General features: G+C 38.8%; 1 protein-coding gene across 5 annotated transcripts in view; it reads left to right on the top strand.

Moving 5' to 3' along the window:
* The window catches only part of MYLK (myosin light chain kinase), a 195,011-nt gene that overhangs the window by 128,812 nt on the left and 49,844 nt on the right, over positions 1-16,355 (top strand). For all 5 annotated transcript variants that reach the window (XM_071435291.1, XM_071435295.1, XM_071435293.1 and 2 more), the window contains 2 exons: positions 3,888-4,004; positions 7,326-7,406. In XM_071435291.1, the coding sequence (XP_071291392.1) occupies positions 3,888-4,004; positions 7,326-7,406 (198 nt within the window). The remainder of the gene's footprint in view (positions 1-3,887; positions 4,005-7,325; positions 7,407-16,355) is intronic.

Raw genomic sequence — 16,355 nt, 5'->3', positions numbered from 1 at the left:
AAATCCACTAGAAACAGACTGAGTGATGATTTCCTATTGTCAGCTTCTTAAGGAGATCTTTATTTTGGCAGCTCTAACTCCTCCTAAATCAATGTCATTTATATAGTAATTAATGATTAATTATATAGCATTAACTAAAATCGGGATAATGTGATTTATCACAAATATTTCAGTAAGGGTTAAGAAAATTACCTTTGCACAGATACATTTGCTGGGTAAATGTCTAATGTTGTGGATCATGAAAGTACATTTCTTACATTGTTTTCCTTAAAACTCTATCAATTATCAATAATTACATTTGACATTTTTTCTTCTCTGAAATTCATGTGGTTTTTTTCACTGTTTTTTCTGTTGTCATTGCAACTGTAGTCAATATTTTCCTCGTCAATCCACTTCTCATTTTTAAATATGACTATGACACTAGCACGCATTTGAACTTGCCCAGACAATTTGAGATTTATTAGAAAATTAGCTCTATAAGCCAATTAAAAATTGTTCCTTAAAAATTTATTATGTCTCCTAGGGACAATTTCTCACAGACCAGTGTTTATTAATATTGCCTAAATATTCCACAGTACTTTCTTGTACCATGGGATACAAATGAGAAAGCCATAAACTTGAGTCTGCATCATGGACAGGAATCAGGAGGTTGGCCAGCTAGATGCCAGTGTGGGGAATGAGACTAAGGAGCTGTTTTTTGTTGGTTTGTGTATTTGTTTTATATCTGAGGTTGACTTTCTGGGGAGTTTCATGGAAAGAATGTAGAAGCCTAGAGATATTTTAAACTGTCTTGCACTATTTTTGAGTAAGTCAGAAAACCCTTTAATAGCTCAAAATTCAAGGGAAAGGCTCTGTGTATCTAAACCGGAGTCTCCAGTAAAGTATCAGCTTCTGTGGCTGTTAAGTTCTTTTCTAGAGCTGCACCAGTCCCAAGTCTAAGTGGTAGATTCCAGTATTCATGTTTATTCCAATCCTGCACTTTGTGACAATGTTTAAGGATCATCCATGGCCTGTTTCCTAAAAACAATAGAGGGGTGGGGTGACAAAATATATAGCAAGCATTTTTAGCTGACTGGGATTTCTGAAGTGCCAGGATTTCAGAATACCCAACTGGAGTAACCAGCCTGGACTTTCTAGCAGTTCTCAGAAAATAAGCTTATTTCAGGTCATGATGGGGTTTGCAAAGGAAATACCAAATACTTCATTGAAAGACATTTGGCCTTCTAGCTCCAGGAATCGACTGTAGCTCTAGATCACAGAACATAGGCCTGGTTGGGAAGTTTCCTGTCCTTATGAAATCTCATCAAGTTTTGCCTGGGTTTCAGTGGTTTGGGATTTTTTTCCTGGTTTTCCATGAAAATGAGGTTTCAACAGCCATGCTCCCTCAGCCTTCACTTATACTCCTGATCCAACCTGGCCAAATCTTTCTGATCCATTGGTCAGTTTCATACCTAGTCCTAGTAGTCCACAGTTTCATAAATACTAGTGGCTATATAAAGGAAAGTGAACCAAATTATTTCATTTCCCTTCACTCCTCCACTGAGAGCTGCTACCATTTTATCTGTGGCAGCAAGAAGCCCAGCAATCCCCATGTGTTTTGCATCTGCTGTTCCTGTGGAGTTCCTGGGGAGAAAGAAGTGGAGGAAAATAGGATGCAGATTATTTCTTCTAGGAGGTGGGAGTTAGGAGGAAAAAGGGCATGGCCCTTGAAAAAAAAGCACATTTCCTTCACCCTCTTTCTCACAAAATAACTTCATGAAATGAGTGTTGAGGAGTGACCCTATGTCACATTAGTCTTCAGTGAGCTGAGGAAGGGCTTTTGGGCAGGTAGAAAACTGCAGAAGCTAAAGTAAATTCTGCATTGTTCCAGTCCCTTAATGATTCAGTTATTCTTACAGGTTCCCTTCCTTCAGTAAAGTGGCCCGTGGTCTCCTTCACATGTATGTGTCTTTGTTCCATAGTTTATGGGTTTTTGTAATGGCATCTTTAGGTTTCTTTTCTAATCTTGTTACATAGATTTATATCAATTCTTAGACTGGAAGTTATCTCTGGCTTGCTCTCCAAATGTCTCTTTAAACAGCAGAGACATGTGAATTTATATTTGCTAGATGCCTGCAAGAATACTTTTCTAATGTCTCTCCTCCATTTGGAATGGCACTGCAGCTCGTGACATTTTTGGCTTCAGCCTGACTCATGGAAAAGTGTTGCCTCAGGGAAGGCACATGGATTTTCTTTTTGCCCTGTGGTTGGCTGAGCACAACCCATGTGAGTGAGGGGTCAGTGTTCCTCTTCTGAGACAGTTTTCACATCATTTCTCAGGGGAAAATAGTCATTATTTAAAGCTGCTTGATTTTGTGGAGGATTATAAAGAGGGGGAAAAATCATTTTCTTCTAACGGATGTGTGTTTTTGGCAAAAAAATTTGTTGGAAACTACTTGAACGTTTTTTATAAGATTTTTCTTGAATAATGACACCCATGTTTAAAATGAGAGAAAAATCTGAATGCCAAGAGCATAATTGCCATGTCCAAATGGAGTTCATCTCCAAAGAGAACCAGTAAACTCCCGAAGTTCTTCAGATGGAGGGGAGTTCTTCTGCAGGTCCTTTTCATGGACCAGTATCACCTGTGCCTGTGCCATCTCCCACATCACAGGGGATACATTTGATGGGGAGCCTGGGGTTGAGCACTCTGGGAGTCTTCGAGTTACCACAGAGAGAAAGGTGATGGGAAATTTCTTTACATCTCAGGAAACAGGGTAAATGTCTGAAAAAAAAATCCATCTCTTCAATTCTTTAATTAGGAATGACTGTGAGAAAGTCAAACAGAGGAAGGGGGAAGGTTTTACTGCAGCTGAGGTAAGTGGAGGGTGGAGGTGTTCTGGACAGGCCAGCAGCAATGGGCAGAAGTGCACAAGGCCTCAGGCTGTGTTTAGAGGACAGACCCAGCTTTCCAGTGAAGAAGGAGAAAGCAAGCCCATACTTCACTTAATAAGAGATATTTGGAAGGGGAAAGTGTGGAGCATTTTAATTGGGGTTCACCCTGGGGAGGAAAGCACTTCATTGTTCCAAGCAATGCAAGTGAAAGTAAGGGACAAGGTTCTTCTTCCTCATCCCTCATCTACTGGGAACAACTTCTATTTTGGTTCACAGAGTTTTCATTTTTAAGAGGAAATGTATTTCCCTTGGGTCATACCAAGCTTCCCTTGGTAAATAACAAGCTTATGTCGCATCCTGTGTCTGCAAACCAAATTAAGTCAAATTTTATGGTTTTTGTTTGGAAAGAAATGAATTTGTTGCAGTGATAAATTTGATTGCCACTAACGTATTGGACTTCCTAATGGATGTTTTACAGGCAGTTATTCATTAGGCAATTCAAGCAAAAAGAAAATGTCTTTCAGTTGAGTTTTTAAACTTAGGCACTGAGCTGAAGTTCTGCTCTTACACACGTGAATGCTCAAGGGAGTGCTAGAGACAAGGCTGAATCAATACTTTGATAATGTGCATTGGACAGTAACCCTCTTATTTACAGTGCCAAACTATGAGCACTTTTGGAAAAAAGTCACCCGAGTGAGGACTTCTGATCTCTGCTGTAAGACAAGAAGAGCAGCAGAGGTGCTGCTCTGGGTCTTCTCTGTCTTTAGCAACCAGTTCAGGGCTGCAGGGACTACTTGGAGTACCCAGGAGAAAAGCAATAAGATTCAATTTTTTATTTATTTACCACCAATAAGGCTCCAATAAGGTTGAATTTCTAAGGACAGCTTTTTCTAGCAGAGAAGATCACCTGTAGTGAAGGACTGGCTCATTTGACACCTTCTGCTCCTTACTAGCACTAAGGTTTTTGTGATCTGCAGCCTAACATGCATTTGATCTCTCCCTCCTCTGTACAGGGACACTCTGCTCACTGACCATTGAGAAGGCCATGCCTGAAGATGGGGGCGAGTACAAGTGCATAGCTGAGAACCCAGCAGGGAAAGCTGAATGTGCTTGCAAGGTGGTGGTAGAAGGTGAGTACTGTGCTGGGTACAAGAAAACCCTTCCTTAGAACTTCCTCCTTTCCAGCTTATTTCCCAAGAATGACCTTTAGGGGCTACTTACACACACACACACACACACTCACACAAAAAGAACCCTACCCCCTTCCCTTCTGCACTTTTTGGTCAATAGCTAATTCAATGTCTACCGTAAAGGAGCATGAGCAGAGAGACAGTACAGAACCAAGGGATCTGGATGCTTTGTGACATAATTTGTATTCTCCTGCTGCCCACTGTATTTCTAGAAGGTTTTTAGAGCAGTTAGCTGAACTTGTAAGATGTGTTTCTGAGCTGTGTGCATCCTTTGAGAGCCAGTGAGAATTGCCTGTGTGAGTCTGGGTGTCAGTCTGCCTCAGGACTACATGTGGCACATTTCTCACTCTACAACTCCCCACTTCTTTGCATTCACAGATGTTTGGTTGTTTGATTTTCTAGTGTATGTGAGAAAAAATAAATTAGCAGCTCAACCACCCTTGTGTTCCATAGTTTTAGAACATGAGCAATTTACAGGCTGAGGTACTTGTTTTCAGCCATGGTCGTGCTGATGACACTGTACTCTTGTTCATTAGTCTTGGCCTTGGGCAAGGCCTAGGTGAGGCTGTGTGATACAGACTTATAAAGCTGCCATAGAGTTTAAATTATTTAAGGGGCTTTAAATAACCAAATGTCCTTATCAACTCACCTTCTGGTGAATTTATTTCTGAATACTCTGATACTTTCCATTGTGGTCTAAAATGAGCACAAAACTAGACAACAAGCTTAATAACAGAACTTGGGTACTGAACCTTCACTGCTGTGTTGCAGATGTGGTATTTGTGGCAGGAGATCTAGAAAAGAATACTATTATTTTTTTCCTAATGCTACATGACACAAGGTAAGACTGTGATTCTGTAACTCCTCACTAAAGGTCAATCTTCATGTAACTGGAAAATAAATGGATTAAATATTGATTACAATTAAATACCTGTACTTTCTGTGATACTATGGTCACAGTGTAATCTGCCTTAGATATTTGATAAGCTATTTTTATGGTTCTGTAATTTAAAGTAATACATTTTATCAGTGCTGAAGTTCGAAGAATAGGCTTTAAGCAAAATCTAGTCCCTGAAACACCTTAACCACCACAGATCCAGAGTGCTGAAGGATCAGATCATCAAAAGCTTAGCATACAGTATTTCTCTAGAGCTACCCTAGCAACTTTTAAATGTCTCAGTTACTTATGTATTTTTCCTCTATCTTCTGATCTCCTTCAAGTAGTTGCTTTTCTTCCTGAATCTTCTCTTAGCCTATTCCCCACTTCAAGTTTCCTGCTGGACAATGCGTACTCTAGGAGGCTGCAGGTAGAGTTTGGCTTGCAAAGTTTGTTCCTGGGAGGCTGTGAGCTGCTGGTCCGATGATGTGAGTGACATTACCTCAGCTGCCTGGCTTTCTGTGGTGGTGGCAGCCATGGCTGTAGGAGCTCACTGCTCACATCATGCTGGGCACCAAGGTTACCACATTCCTTACCTCCATACTGGCTGCCTCCTCTGCCTTTTTCATCCTCCACTGGCATGCTACTGAGGAGAGGTTTTTGACAAATGGCACCATAGCAAACTCCAGCTATTTAGGAAAGACGCCATCTGATATCCCATGTCTGAGACTGGCAGAGGGGATGACTGTTATTTTTAAATTAGAATTGTGATCTAAAACAAGAGTTCAGATTTCTCCCTTCTTCATTCCACTGTCAGGATCCCAGATGCTGATTTTTAGACTAAGTAACCACAATCATTATACTTCTTTTGACATCAGGGACTCAGAATTGGAGGAATGCTTGACTTCAGTTGGCAGATCTGTAGAATCACACCTTCCTGCTCTGAATTATTTACTAGGAGATTCTTGCTTCCTCTGTTAGGAAGGACACTTAGATGAATTTTCACACACTGGCACCTAGAAGAAGGTGACTAAAATAACTGTTTCCATAACATTTATGTCATCTTTTTCTATGGTAGCTAACAGCTCTCTCCCTCACAAATACTCTGAAAGCTGAATATTTGAAAGCTGTAAAGTGATACAGACATTGCTGAGATCATAATCTATAATCATACTCTTTCTTCCAAAGATAAAAGTCAGTATTGAACAATGTAGCAAGCAGAGCTTGTTAGGATTTGCATTTTAGGTCACAGAATCCCAGAATAGTTTGTGTTGAAAGGGACCTTAAAGATCATTTTGTTCCAACCCCTACCATGGCCAGGGACTACTTCCCACAGATCAGGTTGCTCAAAGCCCCATCCAGCCTGGTCGTGAGCATCCCCAGGGATGGGAAGTCCACAGCCTCTTTGGGCAGTCTGTGCCAGTGCCTCATGACCCTCACAGAGAAGAATTTCTTCCTAATATCTAATGTAAATTTTGCCTCCTTCAGCTTAAAGCCATTCCTGCTTGATGTGGCACTACAGATCCTTGTGAAAAGTCCCTCCCAGCTCTCTTGGAGCTGGTTTAGGTGCTGGAAGGGGCTCTAAGGTCTCCCCAAAGCCCTTTTCTCTTCAGGCTGAACTGCCCCAGCTCTGTCAGCCTGTCTTCATAGGAGAGGTGCTTCAGCCCTGTGATCATACTCAGCTTGGAATAACCTTAAAAAAAAGTTGCACCTTTTATTTGTATCTCATGTGGGATACACATGGAAAGGAGCTTTGTTGACTCCTAGCTGTTGGTGTAGCCTGCAGTGATGGGCAGTTTCTGGATAAGAGCTGTGCAATTGTGAAAATAGTAGAATCCATCCAATTTCAGTCCTGTGGTGTCCCTTTTGCTGTTTCTATTTAGGAGTAAACAAATGGCCAAGAATATATTCTTGGAAAGATTTAAACAAATGGAGGAAATGTTACTCTTCAAAATGGGTTAATCTGAATTGATCACACAGACAATGGAACAGAAGAATTACTTTACATCATTTCTTTTGAATGAAATTATGTTTTGATATGGCTTGTTTCCCTTTTCTCTGCACTGCCTAACACAGCTTTGTGCACATTGTATTTGGTCTATTCAGCTAAAATACCTGTCAGCTTACATGGGACCTTTTGTCTAGCTGCTTGCTTGGCTTGGGTTCTTAGTGCAGCTGCTTTTGTAGAGGGTTTTTCCCTCTCTGCTCCCTCTTCCTATCAGAATGTGACAGCAAATCTGTGCAGAAAATTCTTCATAAAACCCTAAAGGACAGCAATTTCCTCTAACTTTGCAGAAGGATCCAAAATAAACCTTTTATTAGAAAGCTTTTTCATTATTGATTTTCAAGTCGGATTTATATTTTATTATTTGTTTTGATTGCAGATGCCTCAAAGACCTCAAAGCCTACTGAGAAGAAGACCAAGAAGCCTAAGACCACACTTCCCCCAGTGCTGCCAACAGAGAGTAAGTGGCTGTGATTTGATTTGCTTTATTTCCAGTGGAAACAAAAGAGTGTTTTGGGATTCTGTGGTCATCCCCTTCTGTTTGCAGACATAGGATCAGAAGCCTGTGCTGTTTCTTTAGCCCTTGCACTTAAGTCATGTGAAATGAGTTTTTGCCATGTGGGGATTAGAAGCAAGAGCCCAAACTGCGAGTTCAGACCTCGCCCCTCTACTCTGTTTTTCATAATGGTGCAATAAACTTGTGACACAGATTTATTTTTGGCTGCCTCTCAAAGAGCACAGAAATACTCGAGTAGTCTGCTTCAATTTGTGCTGTGTCCTGTGTAAACAATATAAAGTTTTACTATTGGTAAGCAAAGCATCTTGACTGAAATGTCCTGTAGAATTATCTGTCCTTTTTTGGCATGACCATGGAGAGTGATTTTGCAAATTTTGCATTCTTTGTTTTAAGCTTTAATGCTTAACTTGCTTCTAATACTTTCAGAAATAATAAATTAGCTATAAAGTCCCATGTTTGCTACTCAGCATACATGCATTTGTTTAAGAGGAAACTTTAAATGGTAAAGGCAGCACAATAATTTCAGTTTAGGAATTCCTAACACCAGTACTACTTAAGAAATTAAGGGATACAAATATCTCTTAAATCAAAACTGGACTTTGAAAATTGTTTCTCTAAGATGTCCACCATGTGAGTTCCTAAAAATATGTAAACACATGGTTTAATGGAAATATGGAATATTTTATCCAGCTCTCTCAAAAAATAAAAAACAAATAAACTCTAATCTGGTCTTCCAGCAAGAACATTTTTAGCTGCTTTCAGCAGAACTCAGAGGAGTTTTATAGTGATTGATGATCACAGGTAATAACTGTGCTTCTGGAAATGTGACTTACATAAAACTATGCTCTGGGCTACAGCTATTTCTGAGTTGCTGGCTGAGCATTATAACTCTCTCTCCAGCTTCTCTTTGGGGATGTGGGAAGAGTCCCACTGACGTGCTCCACCTCTGCACCTGAGCTTCACGTGCCATAAATAATAACAATTAACAGCAATCATTTTGTTATTGAACATAGATAGAAAAGAAATTTTTAAAGCCATTTAAATCTCCATGAAAGAGTGTTTTGAATTGTGATTTCTATGCATACAACACACACATTTCCTCTGATCCTCCCAGCAGTGTTATCAATTGCAGCTTTCCCAGGAGAAAGTGTGAGTTGGGAACTAAGTCTAAATATGGAGATGTATGAACTGATCCACATCCTGCTTCTTTTGCTTCTGGTTTTAGTGGAAATTAAAATAGATAGCAAAACAAAAGCTACCAACTCTGGCTGCAGAAATAATTGGAAAAAGAAGGTTGAAATAATGGGAATGGTTTTTCTACATGCCATATTATTTCAGTATTTCAAGTTCTTGAATTTCTCATAAGCTCTTTTTTTCCAAAATACCTTTAACACATCTTTCCTGCTGCCCAGTAAACATCAAGGTGACTAGAGAGAATATTAGGAAGCTGGGCTTTGAAAGAGTTTTTGGAAAAGCTTTGAAAAATACATATTCAATTTTAAAAGGATTTGGCTGCAGAGATTTTACAGGTGTTTTTTAACATCTGAGTCTCTGAGGAATGTATTTGGTCTGAAATAAGTTTTTGTTTGTGTGTTTGTCAGGGATAAAATATACAAAGCAGATCCAGTGGACTACACAGTTCCAATCTACACTGAAATTCTTATCAGATACAGAGACTGTAAAGTTCCTTACCTGAGAGAGAATAGGCTTTATGAGTCAGATGTTTGTCTTTACTGTATATCTCTTGAAAAGAAGGGTAATAGAGAATAACTATGAATTAAGGTGTCTCAGTCTAATAAGGAGATATATTTTTACTCTTATATTTTCTGGTCTTTTTTGCCACATTGAGTTACCAGTCTTAAGGGCAACTAGAGTGTACAGATTGATACTGAAGAAAGAGAGAGCAAAAATTCCTAATAATGTGATTTGAATTATTAATTAATAGATTCTGAATTTTGAGTTGTGAATTCAGTCACAGCAGCATATACTTCATAGGATATAGATACTATATATTCTCTGTACTTTTCAGAAATACTTTTCAGGGAAAAGATCCCTATTTTCCACAATCTGTAAAGAAGTGCAAGTCAAATTTCATGGTTAGCAGCTATGTCATTCTTTTCTCCCTTCAGATAAATTACAAGTGATCCTTGGAATTTTTGCCCTAGTAAACTTTCAGGAAAGTAATTAACTTTAAGTTCCTGAAAGCAAAGATCAATACATTTCTTTTTGTGGAAAAGAGTGAATGTTGTCGGTATGTTAACCTGTAGAATTTGTCTCACTGTGAGCTGCTGACTCAGGTCATTTGGCTGCTTATTCTGACCATGTTATTTAATTACTGGAAGCTTGGGGTTTGTAAGCTACAGAAAACCAATAGTAAGCAGAATTTGGGCCATTGCTTCCTTTGATATGCAATACATACTGGATACTGGTGTAGAAAAAGAAGAACATCTTGAAGGAAGCTGTGTGGAACTCTGTGATTAACAACATCTCTGAATGGATGCTTGCAGTGTTTACTGCAGAAAGATTGCTCCCATGCTGGCAAATTACAAAACTTACAATGTATTTCCTTTTGCTTAGAATTAATATTGTGTCACCAGAATTTAGTAATAATTATGCAACCCCCTAAGGATAAATAGAATAAATGATTGTTTCTGAGAATAAGAAACAGATTCACCTCTGAATCTGGGTGAAATAAAAGGGAGAAGAGAAGAAGGGCACTTCTGGAACTGGTTCTTTACTGACTGCCCTGACTTGGGCTTTGTCACTTGGGTCTTTGCTCAGTGGATGTCAAATGTTACTGAGTTAGAATAATAGAGTGTTATGTTTCTTCTAAAAGAGGCAGTGGAAAATTGACCCTTTCATTATTTATCATGCTGCACACTGTGTGCCATGCCAGAACAATCAGTGGTAATGTAAGGGTCCTCCTGGCTTGACACAGCCCTGGAGCAGAAGCACTAAGCCAAAAATTTCACCACTTGAACATTTCTCTAGAAAGCTTTGAAACTGCCGTGAAGGGATTTAGGCACCCAGTTCCCTTTGAAATTAGAACTTATTTCAAATTAAGCTTAAAGGGAATTGCTTATTTCAATTACCAAAGCCACTTGCAAAATCTTAAGTGCCTATTAAATAAATGTTTTTGTCACAACAGACTGTGGAAAAATCGAAGTTCTGCTTGAGATTTTTAAGAGTAAATAAAGATTTGAATGTTTACAAATAAATATTCCTTTAAAAAAAATATGTATTACTACTCCACACCTGTAAATATTTTGTTGTCCTTAAGCAGAGGACCAAAATAGAAGGAATTAGCCCAAGATAAGGCAGATGTGTTTCCAAGTCTAGAACCCAGATTTCTTGATCCTCAGTCTCAGGATTAATTTGCATGCAGCATTGAAGATACTATAGATTTTTTAAAGTGGCATCACAATAGTTTACATAAAACATGAGCTTTCCAAAAGGACTTTTTTTCAAATTATTTTTTTCAAGATTTGCTGATGAAAAAGGAGTATTACAGCAATTAGATTCTATTTTTTAAACTACACTATGGCTGAGCTGTGCAACATAACTTTACTATAGTAGGAAGAAACTGTATCCCACTTATGGCTACTGAGAGAAAAAAAAACATACTTTAATGCTTTAGAAAATAATGCTCATAAATCTAAGCATTGGATTAAACTGTTCAGAAAGAAATGCCCAATGTTTTTGTAGGGCTAATGCACAGCACTACTTCCAGTAAATATTAAGAAATAGCAATTATCACCTGTCACAGTTATTGTTAAGAAAACCTGACAGGATATCCCGGATTCCCTCATCTGAGTAATACTTCTTAAACTCACTGTTCTCATATCCAGACCACATACATTGAAGGGCTGACCCAGAATAGAGTTGGTTGCACAAATGTAAGTTCTTCTACTCAGTTAAAAATAAAGTTGCATCAAAGAAAACAACTTTTTCTACGCACCTGCAAGTTATTTAGCAATATTTGGTAGCTTCTGATAGAAATTTTTTATCTACACTACTATGTAGAACATTTGATTTTATGTCAAACCTTTTTAGGTAGCTGTATAATAATACAGGTAGCTATATTCTCTTGCTGATGGTTATTAATAAATGAACAACTGAAACATTCCAGATCAAATCCTCCAGAAGGTTTCACTGTCACCTTCCCAGATCTGAATTTTTAACATTATTGGTACTTGAATGCAAGGCTGAGCAGTGACATCTCTAGAACAATGCATTATTAAAGTAAATATACTACACAGGACCCCTTATTATGTTAATATATTCTGATCCACAGTAGGGAGAATTCTAAGTGTTAATCACCATGGAAAAATTATGAGTCAGTGGCCAAGTGATTGGCATGCAGTTCTTTCAATAAACAATCTTGTCAGAGAATCCAAGTCTGCAAGCACCATTTTAAGAAAATGTTATTAAAGCATTAAGCTTGATGTGTCCAATTTAGTTAGTGTATCATTAAATCAGTAAACACTTCAGGTTTTCTATTGATTTCTGTTCTATGAAAATAATATGAAACATGGCTTAGATGAATATGAAATGTTTCAAAATCTTCATTTCATGACAGATTGTTTTGCCCTAAGTGTAAAATGTGCCACTTTCTAAGGGAAGAACTCAATTACTAAGGAAGTTATTCTTCTGGTCAGAGATGTTCTTTTAATTGCAGAAGTGTGGGCATTGGGTAGCAGCTGTGCTCTGTGGCTGCTGCTGACCTCTTTGGTGGCTGGGATAGTCTGGGATGCTCTTGAGGGTCACTAAGGCTGTCCAAGCCAGTTCCCTCAGTCCCATTCATTTCCCTGAAGGCTCAAGCTGCTCTTCTCCTGGCTGTTGTGAGATCCAAGACATTTTCTGCACAGTGAGTGTAAGTACTTAGTGTGTTAGAACACTATGAATTACATTGTCAGAGAAGCCTCTAACCAAACTTTTCAAGGAAAAATTAATCTTTTTTCCTAAGCTGAAAATTCCATTCTTAGTACATGTAAATCAAACTGCCATTAGCTGTTTCTAAGACCTAAATAGGATTTCTCTGAAACTCTAAATTATGAAAGGTGCTGCCTTCATTCCTGAGGCTCGAGGGTCCAGAGGTGCATAGCTGTGCCAGAAGGCCTGACAGCCAAGGTGGGCTGAGGTAAACAGGCAATGCAGGATTTAACCGGGTGACTCTGAAGGTTGGTTGCTTCCACAGATGGAAAATAAATCTGTTCTTTTAGTATAAAATGAGCAGTGGAGAAACACTAATTTGTTGTCCAAATCCCTTCTCCTGAGTGCCCAGTTCAGCACTGTTTCTTTAATGCTGGGCATGCATTTTGAACCTCTGCCAAGTTACTCTACAGTTCTCATTGTACTGACATTTTCTGAGTTAATATTGGCACAGAACAGTATTTTCCACGTGTATTTCATGGAGTCCATCCTACGTATCTGTATGTTGACAGAAGAAGACAGAAATGTTTATTGACTGTCTTACAGAGAGAAAAATGAATAGTTTTTGCAATGTGGCCTTGAACTGAAGAGGTGTCATGCTTCATTAATTTACAGTTAAGTTGTTGGCTAGAAATCGCACATCTGAGGCATATAACAGAAGCATTAAGTTTCTTCTCTATAAAACAGGGAACTAAATCCATTGGCTTAATTAATGTCAAAAGCATACAGCACCTAGCTTTTCCCACTGAAACCATTTGGAGCTCCTGAATGTCCAGATGACCTGGCAGTGTTTTCCTACGGAACAGACTGGGTAGCAGGGTAGTAACCTACCTTTGACTCCTGTCCCTACACACTTGGGCACAGCCTTTTAGTGTCTAATTGTAGATGTTCTCCAGGACATAAAAAAGGTGAAAATTGAACTTATACTTTAGAAACTAACCTTGCTGATTTGTTCCCAGCAGAGCTCTTAGAGCATTTTACATGGCCTGGGTTGTTTGTGAGCTCTGTTTGATACTGGATCTCTTCTTCACTGCTCAGATTTGCTTTAATTGTAGAAGTTGCTCAAGAACGGTGTTACTAAATTGCTGTGGAATTGTTTATTCCTTCAGCTGAGCTGTTTACAAATACTGAATTATTTTCAGTGTACCAGATCATATTATTGAATCTCTGAGTGCACTGGTATATCCTAGGTCTCTCGTGACTGCAAAAGTGAGTACTTCCTGTGTTTTATTGTTGTTTTCAGAAGGCAGAGGCTGTATATTTCTCATTTAGAGGACAACCTCTGCATGATTTAGAAACTAAATATGGGATGTTGCAACAAAATGACAGTTGTTTTTAATGAAAAAAGCTTTAAAAAACCGTTATGAAGCACACAAACTCAAGTAACTGACTTGCATGGAATCAAGTTTTCTAATTTCTGCTTGTCACCAAATTTAAGCCAAAGTTGCTTTATGGTTTATTGTATTTAGATACTAAACAGTTATTTGGAAACACTATGAGAAATTTGCTCTCTGACATGCAATGAAATGAAACTGTTTAAACTTCCAAACCTTGAAGTTTTCAAGCTACTGAAAACTGTGTGTTCAGTGCATTGTTTATAATTTTCCTCTCTAGCAATTAGCACAGGTTCATGAATGTATGAATAAACTTTCTGCTACGCTTGTAGCCATCATTTTTCTCCTGTTTCATCTTGTCTGTGCTAAAATCTGTAATGAGTTTTTGTACCATCAACTAAGTCTGTGCCAAAAGCAAGGACAAAACAGAATAATTGACTACTTTGAACACAAGGCCAAGTGTTTCCTTTTTTTCTCTACTTCTAGCTCTCAGTCATTCCACTCTTCTGGCAAAGCAGGCAGTAGTGGAGGTTGACAGAGAGCAGTCACTTTTGATTCAAACCTGGATATCTACCCCCAGAAGGGTCTGAAGGAGGCTACACTGGGATTCATGTACATGGGGGAGAGAGAGACCTCATGATCTCACATCCCACAAGCCTGAAGGATCCAAGTGAGATGGGGAAGAAGGAGCAGATACTTGAATCTGGGCTTTCCATAAATTTTCCATAAATATTCTTCTTACCATGGTGTCTGACACATTACAGAATTGACTTCTTTTTTCAGTTTCTCTTGAACTCTGAAAATGCTGAAAAAAACCCAATTTAGTTCAAGATGAAATCTCGGCATGTTTTGCATGAGGGTAAAATGTTTTTTTTATGTATGAGGGTATGTCATTAACCCTTCTTCTCTCCTGAGCTAAAATGAGGCTGTTCCACAAGCAGACAGAAGTAGGGATAGGTCTGTTCCTTATGCTAATGGAGTTAGGTATTAACTGTACTTGTTTACCAGGTGCTGAAATCCATCGCTACAGAAGACATGCACATAATTTTAGGCATGTCCCTCAGGGAAGACAGTAGGAATTATGGATTGGTTGGAAATACTATCTTGAGTACTGATGTTTTTTTCAGATCCTAAGAGTTTTCCTTCATGCTTTATGAAAGCAAGTTGTGCAGAGAGCCATTTCAGGGGAGGGCTATTCCTATTTTTAGTAAAATTCCAAAAAAGGGAAGCAAAAAAGAAAGACGGAGGCTTCTGAGCATATCTGCTCTCATGACTGCACCGTCAGGGAAAGGAAGAGCACAACCAAATGTCTAGCAGCTACCAGCCTGGGTGGGGTTTTTCCCCTTTTTGCTTTATGTCCCCTCACTCAAAACAAGCTCTGTAAGAGGCAAACCTGCCTTGTAATGTTTATGTTGTTTCTAGAAGTCAGATTCATGTAAGGGGGAAATATTAGTCCTTTTACTTCCAGGCTGATTTTCAGCATTGGCCCATTTCAATGTAAATACCAAAACTAAGACAAACCATCTTTAAGAAAAAAAAAAAAAGCATCAGAAGCAGACTTGAACTAACATTTCCAAGAGGCTCAAATATTTTAATGAAAACAATCATTTGACCTTGTCAACTTTGAGTTATCTTACTAGATTTTTTTTTCACTAACTGTCTCCAGCAGCCTTTGAAAAAAAAAAAAAAAAGTTGCATTTCAAAGAGATGCATAAGATGAGCTGGTATTTTTAAGGAAGATCTAAGAACAGTGGGGTGTACACTATTAGGCAAAGAAGCCAGTTACATAGAGCCAGAGACCTGTCCTTGTACTCATCCCCTTCCACCCTGCCCCAGCCTTTCATTTCTGCTCAGGGATATTTGTGTCTGCAAAACAGGATATTCAGCCAGACCTTCCAGCAACCCTTGGCAATCTGCATGGTTTGATGAAGTCCAGTGACAGTCTGTATATCCTCAGTTCAGTGAATATAATGTCCTGGTGGGTAAAATCTAAAATTTAAACAAAAAAAAAAATTGTACCTACATATAAAAAGCAGTGCCCTAGCTGGATGAAGTGATGAGTTCATGTTCTCTGCTTTGCTGCTATGGAAATCTTCACTGAGATGAGAGTCTTTTAAACTGGCTTAAGCATAGTTGTTCCAGTATGCATGCACCTTACCTATTAACTAAGGTACTACAGCTAATACACAGTGTTGGCCAAGAGGGGATCTTTGAGTGAAAATCATGCTGGATTCAGGAATTTACTTTTTTTTCCCGAAAAATAGCAACAGTATCTGCAGCCCGAGATGGCACTTGACAAATGATGCTTTTTCTTCATCCTTGTTGCTCTTTGTTCATATCAGGCTTAATGGAGTGTGGAAGCAATCAAATTCCTGTCATTGTAGCTTTTATTAAAAGCCCTTGCAGCTCTGAAGACCCAAGAGCTATTCCATTTCAGTTTAGAGAAAAGCAGAGTGTCTGATGTTGAATACAGCACACTCACAAACAAAAATGTTTACACATTTCTAAACCATGTAACTGAGTGAGTTTGCATGGAGTTATGCATCTAATGAGTAACTAATGGGCTATTCCATTAATAGGGATGTTTAAGGGCACATGAGAGGCCAGACTCTACAGGCCTTACAGC

Source organism: Agelaius tricolor, unplaced genomic scaffold (assembly GCF_023055355.1).
Source record: "Agelaius tricolor isolate 1412-34295 unplaced genomic scaffold, bAgeTri1.0.p SCAF_10, whole genome shotgun sequence".
NCBI lineage: Eukaryota > Metazoa > Chordata > Aves > Passeriformes > Icteridae > Agelaius > Agelaius tricolor.
Note: the sequence above shows the minus strand (reverse complement) of the source record. Positions and strands in the feature narration are given on the sequence as shown.